Source organism: Oncorhynchus kisutch, linkage group LG17, assembly GCF_002021735.2.
Source record: "Oncorhynchus kisutch isolate 150728-3 linkage group LG17, Okis_V2, whole genome shotgun sequence".
In the NCBI taxonomy this organism is placed as follows: Eukaryota; Metazoa; Chordata; class Actinopteri; order Salmoniformes; family Salmonidae; genus Oncorhynchus; species Oncorhynchus kisutch.
In genome coordinates this window covers 72895029-72908222 of record NC_034190.2, presented here as the reverse complement: position 1 = coordinate 72908222, position 13194 = coordinate 72895029, and the positions used below count along the sequence as shown (strand labels likewise).

The following is a 13194-nucleotide window of genomic DNA, read 5'->3' as shown; positions in this document are numbered from 1 at the left end:
CTCTAAACAATAACAATTGAACTATCCCAGCTGTATCTCTATTGTCTCTTCAACAGATTGAGAGCATGGGAGGGGATTCTCCACCTGTCTCAGAACACAACGCCTAGTTTAACCCATCACATCACTGTCTTCCTGCCACTAACCCATAGGCCAAATGATTAACATGGTGTTAGAGAAGGCTCTTTGTGTCACATAGATTATATCTCTTTCCTAACCACTTACCCTTCCACCATTCTGCTCACCTACAGCCAAAGACAGCTATATACACAATGCCTTCGGAAAGTATCCAGACCCCTTGACTTTTTCCACATTTTGTTAGGTTACAGCCTTATTCTGAAATGGATTAAATTGTTTTTTCATCAATCTACATACAACACCCCCCTATGGAAAAAGCTAAAATATGTTTGCGAATGTATTTAAAATAAAAAAAACAAATGTCACATTTACATAAGTATTCAGACCCTTTACCCAGTACTTTGTTGAAGTACTTTGCCAATGATTACAGACTCGAGTCTTCTTGGGTATGACACTATAAGCTTGACACACATGTATTTGGGGAGTTTCTTCACTTATTCTCTGTACATTTTCTTAAGCTCTGTCAGGGTGGATGGGGAGCGTTGTTGCACAGCAATTTTCAGGTCTCTCCAGAGATGTTCGATCGGACTACTCAAGGATATTCAGAGACTTATCCCGAAGCCACTCCTACTTTGTATTGAATGTGTGCTTAGGGTTGTTGTCCTATTGGAAGGTGAACTTTTGCCCCAGTCTGAGGTCCTGAGCATTCTGGAGCAGGTTTTTTAAAGGATCTCTCTGTACTTAAAGACTCCGTTTATCTTTGCCTCGATCCTGACTAGTCTCCTGGTCCCTACTATTGAAAAACATCCCCACAGCAAGATGCTGTCACCACCATGCTTCACTGTAGGGATGGTGCCAGGTTTCCTCCAGGCGTGACACTTGGCATTTAAGCCAAAGAGTTCAATCTTGGTTTCATCAGACCAGAGAATCTTGTTTCTCATGGTCTGAGAGTCTTTAGGTGCCTTTTGGCAAACTCAGAGCGGGCTGTCATGTGCCTTTTCCCGAGGAGTGGTTTCTGTCTGGCCACTCTACCATAAAGGCCTGATTGTTGGAGTGCTGCAGAGATGGTTATCCTTCTGGAAAGTTCTCTCATCTCCACAGAGACACAGGAGACCTGTCAGAGTGACCATCGGGTTCTTGGTCACCTCCCTGACCAAGGCCCTTCTCCCCAGATTGCTCAGTTTGCCCGGGGTGGCCAGGTCTAGGAAGAGTCTTGGTGGTTCCAAACTTATTCCATTTAAGAATGACGGAGGCCACTGTTTTCTTGGGGACCTTCAAATCTGCAAAACTTTTTGGGTACCCTTCCCCAGATCTGTACCTTGACACAATCCTGTATCGAAGCTCTACGGACAATTCCTTTGGCCTCATGGCTTGGTTTTTGCACTGACATACACTGTCAACTGTGGGACCTTATATAGAAGGGTGTGTGCCTTTCCAAATCATGTCCAGTCAATTGAATTTACCACAGGTGAACTCCAATCAAGTTGAAAAACATAAAGGATGATCAATAAAAGCAGGATGCACCTGACCTCAATTTCGTGTCTCATAGCAAAGGGTCTGAATCCTTATGTAAGTATGGTATCGGTTTTTAATTTTTAATACATTTTTAATACATTTAAAAATGTCTAAAAACCTGTTTTCAGCTGGTCATTATGGGGTATTGTGTGTAGATTGCAAAGGATTTTTTATTTTTTAAATCAATTTTAGAATAAGGCTGTAATGTAACTTTCTGAAGGCACTGTATTGACCATGAAGTGAAGCCATTCCCTGACCTTACATTTACCATAATATATTGTATGAAATCATTCATACAATCACATATTTACTGTGTGTCAAGCAATATTGGTAATTTTTTTAAAGTAAAGAATAGTATATTCTATAAACAAAGTGTGATGGAGAACATTGGCCCAAGGTTTGATACACACTAGTGATCAAAAACAGTCCAAACCTGTCTTTAATATCTGACCCTTGGCAAGGGAGTGGCTAGGGTCTGATTTCAATGATGGACTATTTTTGCATAGATTAACTATGTCACTGCCTACGTTGATAGAAGGGGGGGGGGGGGGGTCCGAACAAATCACAAGGCAAGGCAGACATGCCAGAACGTCATGATTCAAAACCAAAGTTTGCAGGCAAAACATGTGGCTTTAGCTGATGGCTTCAACTGATGCAAACTAGCCACTTGTGAAATGCACTCATTAAAAATAACTTCCGTGATCTCCATCTTGCTAGCTACTATTTTGTATTTTATTCAAGGGGATAACGTAGTGACATAAGTAGTGACATACGCAGTGACGCAGTTCCTCTATGCCAAAGGAGTTCATCACTGGAACCAGTCACTGTGTTTCCTAGGGTCAGGTTTTCAAGACTAAAACCTGTCTGGGTATGAAGAGATTTTAGAGGAGTTACTAACACACTTGTTTTACACCATGTTTTATGTATACCAATACTATGAAATTGTTGCTTTTGACAACTGTCACACTGTAAGGCATTGCTTGAAACTCAAGGTTATGACACATTCGTCGTATTGATGAGACCAAGGAGCAGCGTGATAAGAATACATTCTTCTTCAAATTAAACGAAGAACACTTAACAAACTAACAAAACGACCGTAACGCTACAATAACAAGTACTGACGGGCAACTACACAGACAATAACCCACAAAACCAAAATGGAAAATTGCAACCTAAATAGGATCCCCAATCAGAGACAACGATAAACAGAAGTCTCTGATTGGGAACCAATTCAGGCCACCATAGACCTACATTTACCTAGACAATACCAAAACCCATAGATATACAAAAAACCCTAGACAAGTTAAAACACATACCACCCTCGTCACACCCTTACATAACCAAAATAATAAAGAAAACAGCCCCTACCTGGGCTCGAACCAGGAACACATCGACAACAGCCATCCTCGAAGCATCGTTACTCATGCAGAGCAAGGGGAACAACTACTCTAAGTCTCAGAGCGAGTGACGATTGAAACGCTATTAGAGTGCACCCCGCTAACTAGCTAGCCATTTCACATCGGTTACACTAGCCTAATCTCGGGAGTTGATGGGCTTGAAGTCATAAACAGCGCAATGCTTGAAGCAGAACAAAGAGCTGCTGGCAAAACGCACGAAAGTGCTGTTGAATGAATGCGTACGAGCCTGCTGGTGCCTAACAATCGCTCAGTCAGACTGCTCTATCAAATCATAGACTTCATTATAACACACAGAAATACGAGCCATAGGTCATTAATATGGTCGAATCCGGAAACTATCATTTAGAAAACAAGACGTTTATTGTTTCAGTGAAATACGGAACCGTTCCGTATTTTATCTAACGGGTGGCATCCATAAGTCTAAATATTCCTGTTACATTGCACAACCGTCAATGTTATGTCATAATTACGTAAAATTCTGGCAAATTAGGCGGCCCAAACTGTTGCATATACACTGACTCTGCGTGCAATGAACGCAAGAGAAGTGACACAATTTCACCTGGTTAATATTGCCTGCTAACCTAGATTTCTTTTAGCTAAATATGCAGATTTAAAAATATATATTTATGTGTATTGATTTTAAGAAAGACATTGATGTTTATGGTTAGGTACACATTGGCGCAAGGACAGTCCTTTTTTCACGAATACGCGCCGCACCGATTATATGCAACGCAGGACACGCTAGATAAACTAGTAATATCATCAACCATGTGTAGTTAACTAGTGATTATGATTGATTGATTGTTTTTTATAAGATAAGTTTAATGCTAGTTAGCAACTTACCTTGGCTTGCTGCATTCGCGTAACAGGCAGGCTCCTCGTGGAGTGCAATGAGAGGCAGGTGGTTAGAGCGTTGGACTAGTTAACTGTAAGGTTGCAAGATTGAATCCCCGATCTGACAAGGTAAAAATCTGTCATTCTGCCCCTGAACAAGGCAGTAACCCACCATTCCTAGGCCGTCATTGAAAATAAGAATGTGTTCTTAACTGACTTGCCTAGTTAAATGTTGTGTGTCGAACTGCTATACTTTATCTTGGCCAGGTCGCAGTTGCAAATGAGAACTTGTTCTCAACTAGCTTACCTGGTTAAATAAAGATAGAAGGTTAAATTTTAAAAAATAAAGATTAAATAAAAAGGTGTAATTTTGTTATATTTAAAAAAATATATATAAAAAATATATTTAAAAAAACAAAAATCGGCCAAATCGGTGTCCAAAAATGCTTTGTAGAGCCACCTTTTCAGCAATTACAGCTGCAAGTCTCTTGGAGTATGTCTCTATACGCTTGGCACATCTAGCCACTGGTATTTTTGCCCATTCTTCAAGGCAAAACTTCTCCAGCTCCTTCAAGTTGGATGGGTTCCATACCAAAGATTCTCAATTGGATTAAGGTCTGGGCTTTGACTAGGCCATTCCAAGATATTTAAATGTTTCCCCTTAAACCACTAGAGTGTTGCTTTAGCAGTATGCTTAGGGTCATTGTCCTGCTGGAAGGTGAACCTCCGTCCCAGTCTCAAATCTCTGGAAGACGGAATCAGGTTTCCCTCAATAATTTTTTTGCGGCATCCATCATTCCTTCAATTCTGACCAGTTTCCCAGACCCTGCCGATGAAAAACATCCCCACAGCATGATGCTGCCACCCCTATCCTTCACTGTGGGGATGGTGTTCTCAGGTGATGAGAGGAGTTTGGTTTGCGCCAGACATAGCATTTTCCTTGATGGCCAAAAAACTCAATTTTAGTCTCATGTGACCAGTGTACCTTCTTCCATATGTTTGGAGAGTCTCCTACATGCCTTTTGGCAAACACCAAACGTGTTTCCTTATTTTTCTATTTAAGCAATGGCTCTTTCTGGCCACTCTTCCGTAATGCCCAGCTTTGTGGAGTGTACAGATTCAAGTGGAACTATGGACAGATACTCCAATCTCCGCTGTGGAGATTTGCAGCTCCTTCAGGGTTATCTTTGGTCTCTTTGTTGCCTCTCTGATTAATGCCCTCTTTGCCTGGTCAGTGAGTTTTGGTGAGCGGCCCTCTCTTGGCAGGTTTGTTGTGGTGCCATATTCTTTCCATGTTTTAATAATGGATTTAATGGTGCTCCGTGGGATGTTCAAGATTTCTGATATTTTTTTATAACCCAACCCTGATCTGTACTTCTCCACAACTTTGTCCCTGACCTGGAGAGCTCCTTGGTCTTCATGGTGCGGCTTCCTTGGTGGTGCCCCTTGCTAAGTGGTGTTGCAGACTCTGGGGCCTTTCAGAGCAGGTGTACAGTTGAAGTCAGGAGTTTACATACACTTAGGTTGGAGTCATTAAAACTCATTTTTCAAGCACTTCACACATTTCTTGTTAACAAACTATAGTTTTGGCAAGTCGGTTAGAACATCTACTTTGTGCATGACAAGTAATTTTTTCAACAATTGTTTACAGACAGATTATTTCACTTATCATTCAATGTATCACAATTCCAGTGGGTCGGAAGTTTACATAAACTAAGTTTACTGTGCCTTTAAACAGCTTGGAAAATTCCAGAAAATGATGCCATGACTTTAGAAGCTTCTGGTAGGCTAAATGACATAATTTGAGTGAATTGGAGGTGTATATGTGGATGTATTTCAAGGCCTACCTTCAAACTCAGTGCCTCTTTGCTTGATCATGGGAAAATCAAAATAAATCAGCCAAGACCTCAGAAAACAATTGTAGACCTCCACAAGTCTGGTTCATCCTTGGGAGCAATTACCAAACGCCTGAAGGTACCACGTTCATCTGTACAAACAATAGTACGCAAGTATAAACACCATGGGACCACGCAGCCGTCATACCACTCAGGAATGAGACACGTTCTGTCTCCTAGAGATGAACGTACTTCGGTGCTAAAAGTGCAAATCAATCCCAGAACAACAGCAAAGGTCCTTGTTTCCTCCAGCATCTTCACAGGTACAAAACTATCTATAACCACAGTAAAACAAGTCCTATATCGACATAACCTGAAAGGCCGCTCAGCGAGGAAGAAGCCACTTCTCCAAAACTGCCATAAAAAGCCAGACTATGGTTTGCAACTGCACATGGGGACAAAGATCTTACTTTTTGGAGAAATGTCTTCTGGTCTGATTAAATAAAAATAGAACTGTTTGGCCATAATGACCATCATTATGTTAGGAGGAAAAATGGGGAGGCTTGCTAGCCGAAGAACACCATCCCAATCGTGAAGCACGGGGGTGGCAGCATCATGTTGTGGGGGTGCTTTGCTGCAGAAGGGACTGGTGCACTTCACAAAATAGATGGCATCATGAGTGAGGAAAATTGTGTGGATGTATTGAAGCAACATCTCAAGACATCAGTCAGGAAGTTAAAGCTTGGTCGCAAATGGGTTTTCCAAATGGACAATGACCCCAAGCATACTTCCAAAGTTGTGGCAAAATAGCTTATGGACAACAAAGTCAAGGTATTGGAGTGGACATAAAAGTCCTGACTTCAATCCTATAGAAAATATGTGGACAAAATTTAAAAAGCGTGTGCGAGCAAGGAGGCCTACATCCTGATTCAGTTACACCAGCTCTGTCAGGAGGAATGAGACAAAATTCACCCAACTTATTGTGGGAAACTTTTGGAAGGCTACCCGAAACATTTGACCCAAGTTAAACAATGTAAAGTGTTGTCTTGACTTGAAGAATGCCTGAATTGCTTCACATTGGAATTTGAAGTTACACCATCAAATTGTTTCAGATCATCGGCCTACGTGAGTGCAAGTTACACTATGGCACAGACCGTGGTAATAAGTAGGCACAAGATAATTATTAGAATATGGCAAATATGAGTAAATTCTTGCATTCTATCCATGCTGGCTTTTGTGGGCTGAGACATGAAACATAGGTGCCCTAGTAGAACACAACTTATGTTTCAAGATGAATTCCTCTCCAAAACACACAAATAACCAACAAAAAGAACCATTGTTATCAACATTTTTACATTAACTAGATTGACCACCTTTTCAAAATTAACAGCCTACCTATTTTCTCAAATGGAAAGAAATCCTGTATTCAGCGGCCTGATATCATTTTAAAACTGTGTGGGAAAACCCATGTCGGACCACAAATGAAAGGCACATACAGTGCCTTGCGAAAGTATTCGGCCCCCTTGAACTTTGCGACCTTTTGCCACATTTCAGGCTTCAAACATAAAGATATAAAACTGTATTTTTTTGTGAATAATCAACAACAAGTGGGACACAGTCATGAAGTGGAACGACATTTATTGGATATTTCAAACTTTTTTAACAAATCAAAAACTGAAAAATTGGGCGTGCAAAATTATTCAGTTAATACTTTGTAGTGCCTCCTTTTGCTGCGATTACAGCTGTAAGTCGCTTGGGGTATGTCTCTATCCGTTTTGCACATCGAGAGACTGAAATTTTTTCCCATTCCTCCTTGCAAAACAGCTCGAGCTCAGTGAGGTTGGATGGAGAGCATTTGTGAACAGCAGTTTTCAGTTCTTTCCACAGATTCTCGATTGGATTCAGGTCTGGACTTTGACTTGGCCATTCTAACACCTGGATATGTTTATTTTTGAACCATTCCATTGTAGATTTTGCTTTATGTTTTGGATCATTGTCTTGTTGGAAGACAAATCTCCGTCCCAGTCTCAGGTACAACACTCTACTCAGCAAACTGGATGCAGTCTATCACAGTGCCATCCGTTTCGTCACTAAAGCACCTTATTTCACCCACCACTGCGACTTGTATGCTCTAGTCGGCTGGCCCTCGCTACATATTCTTCGCCAGACCCACTGGCTCCAGGTCATCTACAAGTCCATGCTAGGTAAAGCTCCGCCTTATCTCAGCTCACTGGTCACGATGGCAACACCCATCCGTAGCACGCGCTCCAGCAGGTGTATCTCACTGATCATCCCTAAAGCCAACACCTCATTTGGCCGCCTTTCGTTCCAGTACTCTGCTGCCTGTGACTGGAACGAATTGCAAAAAAAATATATATATATATTTTTTTTAAATAAAATAAAATAAAAATCGCTGAAGTTGGAGACTTTTATCTCCCTCACCAACTTCAAACATCAGCTATCTGAGCAGCTAATCCGATCGCTGCAGCTGTACATAGTCTATTGGTATATAGCCCACCCTTTCTCACCTACCTCAATCCCATACTGTTTTTATTTATTTACTTTTCTGCTCTTTTGCACACCAATATCTCTATCTGTACATGACCATCTGATCATTCATCACTCCAGTGTTAATCTGCAAAATTGTAATTATTTGCCTACCTCCTCATGCCTTTTGCACACATTGTATATAGACTCCCCCTTTGGTTTCTACTGTGTTATTGACTTGTTAATTGTTTACTCCATGTGTAACTCTTTGTTGTCTGCTCACACTGCTATGCTTTATCTTGGCCAGGTCGCAGTTGCAAATGAGAACTTGTTCTCAACTAGCCTACCTGGTTAAATAAAGGTGAAATAAAAAATAAAATAAAAGGTCTTTTGCAGACTCCATCAGGTTCTTCCAGAATGGTCCTGTATTTGGCTCCATCCATCTTCCCATCAATTTTAACCATCTTCCCTGTCCCTGCTGAAGAAAAGTAGGCCCAAACCATGATGCTGCCACCACCATGTTTGACAGTGGGGATGGTGTGTTCAGGGTGATGAGCTGTGTTGCTTTTACGCCAAACATAACGTTTTGCATTGTTGCCAAAAAGTTCAATTTTGGTTTCATCTGACCAGAGCACCTTCTTCCACATGTTTGGTGCGTCTCCCAGGTGGCTTGTGGCAAACTTTAAACGCCACTTTTTATGGATATCTTTAAGAAATGGCTTTCTTGCCACTCTTCCATAAAGGCAAGATTTGTGCAATATACGACTGATTGTTGTCCTATGGACAGAGTCTCCCACCTCAGCTGTAGATCTCTGCAGTTCATCCAGAGTGATCATGGGCCTCTTGGCTGCATCTCTGATCAGTCTTCTCCTTGTATGAGCTGAAAGTTTAGAGGGACGGCCAGGTCTTGGTAGTTTTGCAGTGGTCTGATACTCCTTCCATTTCAATATTATCGCTTGCACAGTGCTCCTTGTGATGTTTAAAGCTTGGGAAATCTTTTTGTATCCAAATCCGGCTTTACACTTCTTCACAACAGTATCTCGGACCTGCCTGGTGTGTTCCTTGTTCTTCATGATGCTCTCTGCGCTTTTAACGGACCTCTGAGACTATCACAGTGCAGGTGCATTTATACGGAGACTTGATTACACACAGGTGGATTGTATTTATCATCATTAGTCATTTAGGTCAACATTGGATCATTTAGAGATCCTCACTGAACTTCTGGAGAGAGTTTGCTGCACTGAAAGTAAAGGGGCTGAATAATTTTGCATGCCCAATTTTTCAGTTTTTGATTTGTTAAAAATGTTTGAAATATCCAATAAATGTCATTCAACTTCATGATTGTGTCCCACTTGTTGTTGATTCTTCACAAAAAAATACAGTTTTATATCTTTGTTTGAAGCCTGAAATATGGCAAAAGGTCGCAAAGTTCAAGGGGGACGAATACTTTCGCAAGGCACTGTACACTGAAATTAGTCAGCAGAACAGAGGTGGATTCCATGAATATTGCCAAGATTTCTTTATTTTATTTTTTCTCTTGTTTTATGGTTAACTCGCCCCGTTTCAGTACACAGTAACGACAGATGACTGTTGCTGTCTTGGTGTTTATATATTTTTTGTGTTTTGTTCCAAAACTACTCTACTGGATACCTCTAGTATTTTTGTGTATCTCTGGTAATTAGGAATGGAGGCAGTCAGAAAGAGTTGAGCAGGCCCAGCTTGGCTTCTGTCTGTGTGTGTGCGCGCACACACACACACACAACTGTCTGTGTGTGTGTGTGTGTGTGTGTGTGTGTATCCTAGAGCCAGAGAAGGCCCAGCCAGAGCCAGTTGTGTCCCATTCAAAGGGATTTCATTGGCTCACTGTTCCAGAACTCTGTGTCATGTGGAGAACCTCTACAGCGCAATGGCAATCCCTCTAAGTAGATATTCTTTTTTTCTTTATTTTTCTTTCTGTCTCCAATACTATACATTACTGCAGTGTGTTGTAAACCAGCAGCAAGAAAGCCCAGTGAAAAAAGTGTAGAGAAGAAATCCAAGTTTTAGCTAAAGCAGTCCACAGAGAGCCCACATCTCATAGCTCCCCACACTCGGCCCACAGAGAGCCCACATTTCATAGCTACCCACACTCGGCCCATCGAGAGTTGCTGGTTCAAATACCCGAGCCAACAAGGTGAAAAGTCTGTCAATGTTCCCTTGAGCAAGCCACTTAAACCTAATTTGCTCCAGGGGCGGCATATTTACAGTTGAAGTCGGAAGTTTACATACACCTTAGCCAAATACATTTAAACTCAGTTTTTCACAATTCCTGACATTCAATTCTAGTAAAAATTCCCATCTTTAGGTCAGTTAGGATCACCACTTTATTTTAAGAATGTAAAATGTAAGAATAATAGTAGAGAGAATGTTTATTTCAGCTTTTATTTCTTTCATCACATTCCCAGTGTGTCAGAAGTTTACATACTACACTCAGTTTTTGGTAGCGTTGCCTGTTTAACTTGGGTCAAATGTCTCAGGTAGCCTTCCACAAGCTTCCCACAATAATTTGGATGAATTCTGGCCCATTCCTCCTGACAGAGCTGGTGTAACTGAGTCAAGTTTGTAAGCCTCCTTCCTCGCACACGCTTTGTCAGTTCTACCCACACATTTTCTATAGGATTGAGGTCAGTGCTTTGTGATGGCCACTCCAATACCTTAACTTTGTTGTCCATAAGCCATTTTGCCACAACTTTGGAAGTATGCTTTGGGTCATTGTCCGTTTGGAAGACCCATTTGTGACCAAGCTTTAACTTCCTGACTGATGTCTTGAGATGTTGTTTCAATATATCCACAGAATTTTCCTCACTCATGATGCCATCTATTTTGTGAAGTGCACCAGTCCCTCCTGCAGCAAAGCACCCCCACAACAAGATGCTGCCACCCCCGTGCTTGGGAAGGTGTTCTTCAGCTTGAAAGCCCCACCCTTTTTCCTCCAAACATAACGATGGTCATTATGGCCAAACAGTTCTATTTTTTGTTTCATCAGACCAGAAGACATTTCTCCAAAAAGTACGATCTTTGTTGCAACCTGTAGTCTGGCTTTTTTATGGCGGTTTTGGAGAAGTGGCTTCTTCCTTGCAGAGTGGCCTTTCAGATTATGTTGATATAGGACTCGTTTTAATGTGGATATAGATAGTTTTGTACCGGTTTCCTCCGGCATCTTCACAAGGTCCTTTGCTGTTGTTCTGGGATTGATTTGCACTTTCGCACCAAAGTACGTTCATCTCTAGGAGACAGAACGCGTCTCCTTCCCTGAGTGGTATGACGGCTGCGTGGTCCCATGGTGTTTATACTTGCGTACTATTGTTTGTACAGATGAACGTGGTACCTTCAGGTGTTTGGAAATTGCTCCCAAGGATGAACCAGACTTGTGGAGGTTTACAATGTTTTTCTGAGGTCTTGGCTGATTTCTTTTGATTTTCCCATGATGTCAAGCAAAGAGGCACTGAGTTTGAAGGTAGGCTTTGAAATACATCCACAGACACACCTCCAATTCACTCAAATTACATTATTTAGCCTATCAGAAGCTCCTAAAGCATTGACATCATTTTCTGGAATTTTCCAAGCTGTTTAAAGGCACAGTCAACTTAGTGTATGTAAACTTCTGACCCACTGGAATTGTGATACAGTGAATTACAAGTGAAATAATCTGTCTGTAAACAATTGTTGGGAAAATGACTTGTGTCATGCAAAGTAGATGTCCTAACTGACTTGCCAAAAATATAGTTTGTTAACAATAAATTTGTGGAGTGGTTGAAAAACGAGTTTTAATGACTCCAACCTAAAACGTAAAACCTTCGATTCAACTGTATATGGCTGACCCTGTAAACGAACACAGGTCACTGCACCTATCTGGTGTATGTGACAATAAAACATTTTTTTTTTTTTACTATGACGAAAAAAGTACATCTCTTAAGTACAGTGTACAATCCTGTAAGCTGTCAATGAAGCACATGAACAATCTGCACTCGATACTAATACTGTCAGCTTGTTGAATAATTGGGTGAAGTCTAAAATAAACCTACAACAAAACCTTGCTGTGATAAGCTTCTTATCTGGAAAAAGGACACCACTGTTTAGTATCAGGAGGAATCTGAATGCAAATATCTGAGTGAGGAGGAAAGGTCAGGATTCAAATGACAGAGAAAGCACGCTGGCCTTTGTCACTATTACCCAGTCACATTGATTCAAACAGCAATATCTGACACCATCTGTGTTGTAATGGTGATTCTGCCATTCCAAAATGAGAGCAGGGATGGGGTCAATTCCATTTAAATTCCAGTCAATTCAGGAAGTACACTGAAATTCCAATTCTCTTCAATGCTTTTCAATTAGGAAAATGTTCAATTGCAATTGGGTTTACTTTCTGAATTGAATGGAATTAAAATGGAATTGACCCCAACCCTGCAAGAGAGTAATGTAATAATAAAGGACTGTGGTGTTAAAAGCATGGGTAATAAGTGTAAGTCTGATTATCATGGCTGGTTTATGAGGGTAAATACTTTTGCAACCCTTCTGGCACATAATGCAAAACGTTTTTTTTGCAACAGAGTCTGGCAGCTGTTTGACGAATACTGCCAAACATTTTCCTGGATCAAAATAACCATAAAATTTTAAATAGATGAGGCGGCACATCATACAGCATATGGACCATGCCATTATCATTTCCTCCCTCCCTCAGAGGTGTTGGCTGAATACTCACCATGGGTTTTTTCCATAAAGATGACTTTGGAGTCAGAGCTGAAGTTCTGTCCCGTCAAGATCATCTGCTGACCTCCCAGGACAGAGCAGCTATCCATGTCTTGTTTCTCCACCATTGGTAGCTCATGGGCCGACCGCTGGGCTGTGGGACGGAAGAGAGAACATGACGTTACACAATCTGTGGTACTGACAGGTCATGTTGGGGTAGTGGGTAGAGAACTGGCCGCTGGGCTGCAGAACAGCAGACTGAGCATGGTATTATGACTTGACATTACACACTCTGTGGTAGG

The 13194-nt window shown here is 41.2% G+C and overlaps 1 protein-coding gene across 5 annotated transcripts in view; it reads right to left on the bottom strand.

The window, feature by feature from the left end:
• Window positions 1-13194, bottom strand: part of LOC109908258 (nuclear factor of activated T-cells, cytoplasmic 2) — a 53864-nt gene that overhangs the window by 20497 nt on the left and 20173 nt on the right. For all 5 annotated transcript variants that reach the window (XM_031794548.1, XM_020506851.2, XM_020506850.2 and 2 more), the window contains exon 6: window positions 12906-13046. In XM_031794548.1, the coding sequence (XP_031650408.1) occupies window positions 12906-13046 (141 nt within the window). The remainder of the gene's footprint in view (window positions 1-12905; window positions 13047-13194) is intronic.